We start from the raw sequence: 10,985 nt of genomic DNA on the forward strand, positions 1-10,985 counted from the left end.
AATGTACGAACAGGCATATAACATTCGGAGTGCTCAGCCATTATTTTTTTGGAAAAAAGTATTAAGATTGAGATTTAATAACATTTTTATAGAAAATATATAATACTTTGCTCACATAAAAGTGCATCCCCAAGACGTAAATTTTAAGTCCGCCACTACTTAAACGTATCGAATTAAACTACCCTTTGTCGTCAAAAAAGAAAGCATTCCTTTCCTTTTATAGTGTGGTCATGTAAAACAATTTCCAAATCCCTTGTCGTACACTCGTACCCATGATATAACTGAAGATCCATACAGTGTCATCTCCAGTTACAATACAGTTACATTTACCTTATTTTGGCGTCCGAAAAAAAATCGTGAATTTTCCGATTCTTCTCAAATTTACCACGAGGTGGTACCAACATATTTTAGCTAGTCAATACCGAGAAACAAATTTTGATTTGGATAGTTTACAGAATTACAATCCGGTAATTTCTTAACAAAAGTACAAACATGACGGTAACATACACATCATATATCTCATGGTGTTTGATTCCGTAAATATACAACCAAGTAACCTATAATGGATAGTTTCTAATTTCAACTATACACAAGGTAATTGTTAGATAAGTTTGATGCGAGTATGACGGTTTTACAAGGGACTTACGGTGAAAAGTTGATTTTGAGACGAATGGTTGATTACAAGGAATGAATAGCCTTCACCTTTTGAATGGCTTCTTTGATTCGGGTGGAAGGTTCTTCATACAAAATGGCTGGATTGTCGAATTCAGATGCAAGGCTGGCCTCGCCAAGGAATGCACGGAATGAGTCAGCTACAGAATATGAAAGAGACTTGAGATTGTATCCTCCTTCCAAGAAGAATACACAGCGGCCTCCACATACTTCTTTGGCAAGTTGTTTAATACTTGCAGCTAGCATGTAGTAAGTTCCTGTTGTAAACTGGAGACTTGCTAGAGGATCCAGGACGTGCCCGTCATAGCTGCCAACACATCAAATTGAAAGAATTACATTAAGACGCATCATGAAAGGGTCCTAAACTCCTAGTTCATCAGAAAAAAAGGTGCAATAAGATCTAATCCATCATTATCAGTGTACATCATCATTATAGGCCCGGGTTATTTTGAGTGCAGTGTGTCCGGTCATTTCACGTATGGTAAGTTCAAGGCCATGTGGTTTTGAAGTTAATGGTGACGGACTAGGGTCATTTTCAAACTGGTTATTTTGGTCTGGTTGTATAAACCACGAAAACAACTTTTACGACTTTTGTTTGAAGGAATTAAGGCATGAATTATAAGATAGAGATTCACTTGAAGTGTTCAGATCTGCAATCACCTCCAGTATCTATTAAATTCTATTTCAGCGACTCCATGAACCAAACATGAAACAATCTCATTAACTCTGGTTCATCAACTTAAGAACTGACACTAGAATATTGCTTGTTTGATTAGATGTACTCCGTCGACCATAGTAAAATCAAAGTAGATTGCTGCAACTCACCCAGCGGATACAAGGATTATGTCGGGCTTGAAGTTTTGGACGCATGGCACTATAACCTCATCAAACACGGTCCTCATAGCCAAATCTCCAGATCCTCCGGGTAGTGGTAAATTTAATGATGCGCCTTCACCCTGGCCTCGACCAACCTCGTTAATTTTACCAGTACCCGGGTAGCTCCCATCCTATATTAGGAGAGAAAGTAAGTCCACTGAAGTATACAATCTGAAAGCAACTAACTAAGCTCGGGATACATTAGAGCCTTGGAGGACATTCATGCCATCTTGCTCATAAACTAAATCCGTGGAAGGGTCTGGGCTGGTCCAATACTCCAATTCATAAGCCTAAAGAGGTTTCATCTTAAAATCAACTGGTAATAGGAGTATTTCATTTCATTGGTTTAAAAAGTAGCTCTCTTCTCTTTTATCAATGTATGAGACTCGCATATGAAACTCGAATGAGTTAGATGTAATATTCAACATAGGCAAAGCGAAAAAGAGTATAGAGGTACCTGATGAGTAGAGAGGAAAAAAATATCAGGGTCCTCATAGAATGCATCATGAGTGCCATTACCATGGTGTACATCAAAATCAATGATGAAAACACGCTTTAATCCATGTACGCGTTGAGCATAACGTGCTGCAATGGCAATGTTCCCGAAAACACAAAATCCCATAGGCCCCTTTGGAATTGCGTGGTGTCCAGGGGGCCTTATTAACGCAAACCCAGCAGGAGGCTCAGCAGAGTATCTAGATGCAGCCACCTAAAATGTCCTGATGAAATTTAGTAAGAACTCAGAAGTTGAGAAATTCGAAGTTGTTGCAGAACCTTTCAAAAAAAAAAAAGTTGTTGCAGAAAGAGTATGCTCTTGTAATACATATATAATGGTTTTGAAGCATCCTCAGGGAAAGAAATACCTACAAAATATCAAAATTTCACGCTATCATTTTCCCAGTGCGTGTCTTCCCAACCAAAATAATACTCCCTTTATCCAGTTTATATTTTTTCCATTTGACTTTGATAGTCACAACTCACAGCGATATCATCTTTGACTGGCTTTTCTCACTATATAACAGTAGTTTGTCTGATGATAACTTAAAAGAAGACAGAAACACAATGAAGTATAGCTGGGCCTTACCACTGAATCAACAACCGCCAGTCCTGCCCCAGCGGCTATTAACGAGTCTTGAAATGTCTGCATAGCAGTGAGATGATTCGAGTTTAGAGAAGTTGCGATTAATTAGAAAAATTGAGGCAAATATTCTTGGGAAGAAGATGAAATGTGGACCACATGGACATAGAAATTGTAAGTTGAAGCACTGAAGCACAGTTACATTATGAAGGAAATAGTAGATGACAGCCAATTCAAGGAGTTTTCCCAATTCTTAAGACATAAATCAAGTATTTCTAGTAGACGAACTGGCAAATTTAGTGAGGTAACAGGCTTGAAAACGATGCCGACACAAGTAAATGGCAGTAAATGCAGATAGCAGAAGAATAAGTCACATAGAAGCTTGAGATGTCTTACGGAGGAAGTAGCATACGTGGGTCCAGACCCCTCAATTAAAATGAGCCCTTGATCTGACGCCTTCCCCATAGCCTACAATCATGGGATACCAAATCAAAATTTTGAGCACCAAAGCTTAGTATTTAAATTTGAACCTTTAATGAAAAGGCGTTTGTTGTTGTTGTTGTTGTTGTTGTTGTTCTACATTGCAATGAAAAGAAGCATAAGCCATAAGTAAAACTGAGAGCAACTAGTTAATATACTTGCCTGCTCAAGGCCTAATACATAGGCGCTTTCATGGACACTGATAACATCTTCAGTTGAAGCCGGCTTAAAATTTTTGAGTTCAATAATCTCTGAAGAACGATACTGCAATAAAATTGGTCAAAATTAAGCAACAAAATCAGGCAAAATGAAAAGACAGAGGAAAGACGATCATATTGGAAATTAGAGAAGTTAAAGAACAAGATAGAATAGAAATCCAATAGTCGGCATATATTCTGCAAAGACGAGATGAAGAAAGGAGATTGAAGGCAATCAAGAGAAGAGGGACCAAAGCAACCAAAATCCCGCACTGTGAAAAACTCGAGAGAACTTTAAGCATAAAAATATGGTCTAGAACATGGCATTAAATCTCAGTCTGAGACTTGATTCCAGACGTGATTCTGGAATCGGTTGCCGCGGCCTGATCTTGGTCATTCGTATAAATCCGGCTGATACCGCCTCAAAATACAGTCGTTGCAGGATTTGTATTTATCATCAAAACCTTGATGACTCAGTCGTGTTCGATGTCATGCCCAATATTCAAAATCATGATCCAGATTCAAGAGTACGGAAATCAGGCTATAAATGCATACTTGCAACATAAAAACCTAGACAAACACAGTACCTTCGGCGTGAGCTTCATCTGTTCAAGAGCATCTGCAATTGCTGGAACTCTAAGATTTGATTCTGGATGTGACTCCTGTACAACAACGCAATTATCAGTTATCACAGACTCACAGTGCCTTCAAGGATCCTTTATCATATATTCATGGTTCACACTCGAACAACGACAATATTTGAGAATCGGTTCATATTCTATGTCCTCAAATCCAATCATATTCAAAAGCTTTTTCATCTTTTAAGCTTATATGTATCTCCCATAAGGGTCAACGTTAATTTAATGTTCGCAAGAAGGCAAGTCTCTCACAAATCCAAAGTAGAAGGTGACGATTGGACACTCAACAGACAGTCTAAACATCAGACATAATTCACAAGGCATCAGTATCTGATTCTGAAAAACTGTCTTCTCAAGCAAGCTAGTCTACACATTGGACATACTCATAAGCTAGTCTACAAATCAGAGATGCTTGGACATTTGAGGAAAGCAAATCTAAGCTAATACTGTATTTAATTCCAAAAAACTGTGTTTCCTCAAGCACACCAAACTAAACACCGGACATATTAAAGCCTCGGAATCAATACCACATCGGCAACAAAGCAAAAGGCATAAGCAGAGTGGTTTTACAAACACAGGTAAAGAAAAATGACAAAGTTAGTTAATAATATACCTGGTTATGACCAACAGCAGGAGCAACACTGTAGATCACTTTAGCACTAGCTAGCTGTAAATCAGAAGGTACAAGCGGCTCCTTATTTACATTATATGAGCTAGAAATGGAAATACGCCTTTTTAAGACCAGGTTCTTGAAATATGTATTCCTTGCAACACCAATGCAGGATCCTGACTTGAAGAAACGCCTCCAATTGCTCAATGTATGGATACTTGAATGCTGCATATTTCCTAAATCTTCAGCAAAATTATTTTCAGTTTACTTATACTGTACAAACAAAAGAAGGAACTTTGATCAGCGTATTGTAGCTAAGGCAAATTCTTGTCAGTTAACACTCAAGTAGTCGCTGTATATATCAATATATGAGCATTGCGTTGTGACCATTGAATCCTTGAAAATTTTATTTCATGTGTAGTTAGTTCTTATGCTATTTTCCATTTCTAATGGAGCCAAAGAACTCATTATTGCGCTTCTATAGTGAATTAGTAGCCATTTGATGCAATTCTCAATGCAATTTTCATTAAGGGTCACTCGTCTGCTAGTAAACAGTCTTAATACGGGGGTAAGGCCGTAAGTCTGCGTACACTGGATTCCCCTAAGGTAATACTCCGTATCATTGTGGTTGTATGTGTGATTTGTTCGGCTAAATATCTTCTTTTATCTATGTTGAATTCTAATCTTAAGCAGCAGGAAGTTAAATAGGCTCCTTAAACAAAACAATGCATAGGAAAACAAAGGAGGTCTTCAACTAACAAGATGCAGCATCAATAATGTTTCCTGCAAACCAACAATTACAAATGCATATAACTGTTCACCTCATCATCTATCAAACAGTCCATACTTAACAAAGAGAGCACAATCAGCTGTTTACTTAACTAACTCAAAGCCGCAACCGTTTTACACAGGTTTTACTGTAAAACCATGTGAGATTTTACTGAAGTGACCCTATTGAAAATAACAATATGTCAAACAGTAACTACTCAGTTAATCAAACTTGAAGCCTAGTAAAACATGGGCACATGATAACATCTCGTACAAGTTCCCAACAAATGAAAAAAAAAATGAAAAAAAAAAAAAACTTCCTTCCCATCCATACCAAACTACCCGCGGCCCACAAATATGCGGAGAAATTTGAAAAGTGGGTAGTTTGGTCGGGGTGGGAGGGAGTAAGAAAATTGGGTAAAGAGGATACTACTTTGGGATAATAAAGGACGATTGAAGGATTGAAGTTGGAGCTCCATGGCAAATTAATGGTTGGTTACTTGGTTTTGTGGTTTATGAAGCCAAGAACATGTCATATAGCACTTGCCAGTTTCCAGAGTGCCCCGGGATACAAGTTCAAAGACTAGATAATTAGAAAGTGCCACATGCGAACAGAATTCTGGGTTATCCACACACTTCACTATTTCTAGTCCAAACCTCTTTTCAATTCTTATCACCCGTTTCTCTAATTTTTCACTTTCTTTTTACAAGATATGCTCTAACTCGTGTTGAGTAGACCTGATAAAAGAAACGGTTATATTGAATATGAACTGAATCAGTTCGAGTCGAGTTGTGTATATTATAGTTCTGCCGGTACCAAGTGATTACGGTAAATGTTAATTTGGGGGTATTAAATCGGGTTAGATTGGAGAAAATCGAGTCATATTGGAATCATATATTATATTAAAGCAGAAACCGGTGGCCTCTATAATCGCCATGTGTCATTGCCACATGTCATTTTTAGAGAAATTGACTAAATTATTCATTATTAAATATCAACATAATTATGTTAATGTTATTTAAACGATTAAACGTAAACAAAGTTAGGAAATAAACAATTAAGGAAATATTCTCTAAATTGATTATGTGAAAGAAAAACCCATATATCAATTAGCTTAATCACAATTTTAGTTTAGTAATAACCAAAGATTCTGAAATAATTATAGAGCAAACAATTAGCAAAACAAGGAAACAATATCTTTTAGAAATCACAAATTCTCATTTGTGACGGCGTTATCCGTCGCAAGCTTGCGACGGGTCGAATACATACCATATTAGATGAAAATGAATCGGGTAGAAGGTGGAAGTGGCAGACAAAAAAAAAAGTGATGTGCAGGCTACTGTGTACTTCATTATTAGTTTAACTAGTATTGGTGCCCGGCTTCGCCCGGGCTACCTCTATTTACCATTAATTTTTTTTATTAAATAAAATTATTAAAGTTGCATAACCCATAAATTTATCATTAATCTATTTTTCTATGACATATCCTAAAATTACGATGAAATAAATTTTGAGACAAATTCACTACTCTCGCTATTAATATTTTTTACTCTTATTAATGAAACAATACTAATAACATTTCACTACATACCCGTAATGATTGTTACTTTCACTACTCCCGCCGTAATTATTATTACTGTCACTACTGCCGCATTAATATTGATAATTTCACTATTGCCACATTAATATTGATTATTTCACTACTCTCGTTGTTGTTTCTACCACTTTCACTAATATCGCTGATAATATTGTTACCTTTACTATTCAAATGAGTGAATACTATCATATAACTATATTCAATGTTACTACAATTCTTTTTTTATTGACGAAATTACGTTTACTACTTAGACATGCAATTTTATGAGGATTATATATTTATATAAATATATTACATATATGCATTAAATCAAATCGAAAGAATTATGCAATATTATATATTCTGGAATCTAACTTGAATTATTTATAACCTATTTATATTATATTTTTGTATGTTAAATAATTAACATCTCTATACATTTAATAAACTATATAGTTTAATAAAATTGCATAGATTTTAAATTTAATATATACAATTTTATGATGATAATAATTAATACCATAAGTGTGCATGTTTATACTAATTAATTATTTTATTTTAAGGAAATTAACCATCTTCTAATCTTCTATAAATATTTAAGAAAATTACCATTATTTTATTTTAAGGAAATTGATCATCTTAATTAATTATTTTATTTTAAAGGAAATTTACCATGTTTTAGTCTCTTACAAATGTTTAGGAAAATTATCAAGCTTTTATATAATTTAATTTTAACCCAAACTATATAATATTTGCATTGGGATCCCTTAATCGGGTCCATCACACGGTGCTAGTGATTAAAAACTATATAGTATAATTAATTTGTATAACTTTCTTTAATTACATTGAAGTCCCTTGGTTTCTGGAATTAATATATAGTACTAGTATTGGTGCCCGGCTTCGCCCGGGCTACCTCTACTTACCATTAAATTTTTTTTTCATTAAATAAAATTACTTAAAGTTGCATAACCCATAAATTTATCATTAATGTATATTTTTTTATGACATATCCTAAAATTACGATTAAATAAATTTTGAGGCAAATTCACTACTCCCGTTATTAATATTTTACTCTTATTAATGGAACAATAGTAATAACATTTCACTACTTGCCCGTAATCATTGTTATTTTCACTATTCCCGCCATAATTATTGTTACTGTCACTACTGCCGCTTTAATATTGATAATTTCACTACTCCCGCCGTAATTATTGTTACTTTTACTATTGCCGCATTAATATTGATTTCACTACTCCTGTTGTTATTTCTACCACTTTCACTAATTTCGCTGATAATATTGTTACTTTTACTATTTAAATGAGTGATTACTATCATATAACTATATCTAATGTTACTATAATTCTTTTCTTTACTGACGAAATTACTTTTACTACTTAGGCATGCAATTTTAAGAGGATTCTATATTTATATAAATATATTACATATATGCATTAAATCAAATCGAAACAATTATGCAATATTATATATTATGGAATCTAACTTGAATTAATTATAACCTACTTTTTTTTTTGAAAGATTTATAAGCTACTTATATTATATTTTTGTATGTTAAATAATTAACATCTCTATACATCTAATAAACTATAAAGTTTAATAAAATTGCATAGATTTTAAATTTAATATATAATTTTATGATGATAATAATTAATAGCATAAGTGTACATGTTTATACTAATTAATTATTTTATTTTAAGGAAATTGACCATCTTCTAGTATTCTATAAATATTTAGGAAAATTACCAAACATCTTCTTTCTTTTAGTCTCCTTGAAATTGACCATCTTAATTAATTATTTTATTTTAAGGAAATTGACCATCTTAATTAATTATTTTATTTTAAGGAAATTGACCATGTTTTAGTTTTTTACTAATATTTAGGAAAATTACCAAGCTTCTATATAATTTAATTTTAACCCAAACTATATAATATTTGCATTGAGATCCCTTAATCGGGTCCATCACACGGTGCTGGTGATTTAAAACTATATAGTATAATTAATTTGTATAACTTTCTTTAACTACATGGAAGTCCCTTGGTTTCTGGATTTAATATATAGTATTGATACCAATTTTTTAACTTTACACTATTGCATTTAATGCAATTGTCTCCCATCATCACACATCACCTTCATATTTTTCTTCTTTCCATTATTAATCATTTCACCTATCCATTCTTTCATCTCATTTTTCAATCTTTACATCCCAAAATCTCTTAAAATCACATTTAACATTCACAAAATTTGTAAAAAAAAAAAATTACTATCAAAACAAAAACAAAAACTTATAAGAAATAAAATGGTGGATGGGTTGCCCCATGTCTCTATAAGAAAAACTGTATCAAAGAAGACACCACATATGAAGAATATACTTGCATGTACGTTGCCAAGAACTTAGGGCATAATATTATTATTATTAGAATAAGATTTTCTATGGTATTAATGTTGTTAATGAGTGAAGTTTTTATTGTCATCGTATAGAGTATGGTGTTTGATTATTCTTAAGTTGAATATTGTTGTATAAGTTTGAAGTGTAGTAAATATGTTTGAATCTTATGGAGTATAGTTTTTGGTGCTAATGTCACCTTGTTAACTAGTTATCATCACATGTTGTTGAATATCTAATGAATGTTTATATTTTTAATTCTAATGTCACCCTGTCAACTATACTAGAGCACATTAGTTGTCGTATATCTAATATATCGGTATGTTTTCATATGTTATCGTATATCTAATGAATGTCCGTATATTTGGTCCCAATGTCGCCCTGTCAAGTTGCGTAGTTAAATCATTGTCACATGTTCTCGTATATCTAAATAATGTCTTTAATTTTGGCCATAATGTCAACCTATTAACTTGCGTAATAAATTCAAAGTCACATGTTCTCGTATATCTGATGAATGTTTACATTTATCATGTTAATGTTTGTACTGTTGGTCCAAATGTAACCCTGTCAATTCATTAACTTGATTATTATTTTTTAGGTTTTCAGTGTAGCATATATGTATGATCATAATGGATGTTTAAATATAATGGATATTTACAGTTTTTGTGTTAATGTCTGTACTGTTAGTCCTAATATCACCCTGTCAACTATAATGTATATTCAAGATATTTATCTATTTAATGTTGTATATCACATTAATATCTGTACTTTTTCCCTAAGGTCGCTCAGTCAACTACAGTGCATGTTGTTATTTATCTATTTAATGTGTGCATTTTTCTACATAATGTCACCCTGTCAACTACAGTGGGTCAGATTACTTGAAAAAAAATTGTATATCTAACCAATGTGTCTAATTTTCGTCCTAATGTAACCCTGTAACTAGAGTATAGATGAATATGTAAATGCAGATGTTGTTGTTTATATCATAAATATTTTTACTTTTTTCGCCTAATGTCACCCTGTAAACCTCTGTAGGTACAGATTATTCCAAGTCACTGTTGGGGATGAAAGCAGAGAAATGGAAATTAATTTATGACATGTTTAAGAAACACTCATAGGCCATTGGTTTCAGCATTAGAAAAGCAACTTCTCGCAGAGTGAACGAGCCTGGCACACCCGAAGTCGAGAAATACTTTGTATGCTCATGTGCAGGAGTAAATATGAACAGTAATTACGTCCTTTGTGATATCATTTTCAGGAAATGTGTATTAGTACTATATATGAAGTTGTAGTCATATACTCTAAGAAAGTTTATAGTTTTGTTCATTATGTCCCTTTGTCAACATACATACTGATTATTGAAAGTATGTATTTGGGCTCAAATGTATGTCTATGAAAATATCTCAATCTAAGTGCAGCTATGAAATATTTTTAAACATAACAATGTTATGAGAGCAGGACAATATGACACCATTTTTACATGATAAGTTACCACTTTATTGCAATACTAAATGATTTAACATCAGGTGTAATATGTTACTAATTTAATGATTGTTATATTTTGTAAAAGTATATAAACATAGTTTTGTATAATGTTAACATATTACACATTACAACATGTGAAGTCAATGATCCAATATATCACCATTTTAGGCTATTAATATGTTATCGTCTCAGATCATTTACA

The 10,985-nt window shown here is 33.1% G+C and overlaps 1 protein-coding gene across 3 annotated transcripts; it reads right to left on the minus strand.

Moving 5' to 3' along the window:
* Nucleotides 1-422: 422 nt before the first annotated feature.
* On the minus strand, nt 423-6,005 carry LOC141643374 (histone deacetylase 14, chloroplastic). Of its 3 annotated transcripts, none has more exons than XM_074452512.1 (9): nt 5,753-6,005; nt 4,555-4,824; nt 3,891-3,965; nt 3,269-3,370; nt 3,023-3,094; nt 2,633-2,689; nt 2,006-2,257; nt 1,498-1,679; nt 423-979 (listed from the first exon to the last, which is right to left on the minus strand). In XM_074452512.1, exons 2-9 carry the CDS (start codon nt 4,780-4,782, stop codon nt 679-681), a joined length of 1,269 nt encoding a protein of 422 aa, XP_074308613.1. In that variant the 5' UTR covers nt 4,783-4,824; nt 5,753-6,005; the 3' UTR covers nt 423-678. The 3 variants fall into 3 exon arrangements, with proteins under 3 accessions (XP_074308613.1, XP_074308612.1, XP_074308611.1); XM_074452511.1 differs by having other exon boundaries at nt 4,555-4,787; nt 5,753-5,932; XM_074452510.1 differs by having other exon boundaries at nt 4,555-4,793; nt 5,753-5,909.
* Between the last annotated feature and the right edge of the window lie 4,980 nt (nt 6,006-10,985).

This window comes from Silene latifolia, chromosome 2 (assembly GCF_048544455.1).
Source record: "Silene latifolia isolate original U9 population chromosome 2, ASM4854445v1, whole genome shotgun sequence".
In the NCBI taxonomy this organism is placed as follows: domain Eukaryota; kingdom Viridiplantae; phylum Streptophyta; class Magnoliopsida; order Caryophyllales; family Caryophyllaceae; genus Silene; species Silene latifolia.

Excerpts from the sequence above, each read along its gene's own strand:
- LOC141643374 (XM_074452510.1), bottom strand. The coding sequence starts at position 5,798 with ATGGAGCTCCAACTTCAATCCTTCAATCGTCCTTTATTATCCCAAA. Across the intron at positions 3,371-3,890 it reads AGATGAAGCTCACGCCGAAG|TATCGTTCTTCAGAGATTAT; the intron begins GTACTGTGTTTG and ends ATTTTATTGCAG. Across the intron at positions 1,680-2,005 it reads TTTTCCTCTCTACTCATCAG|GATGGGAGCTACCCGGGTAC; the intron begins GTACCTCTATAC and ends CTCCTAATATAG.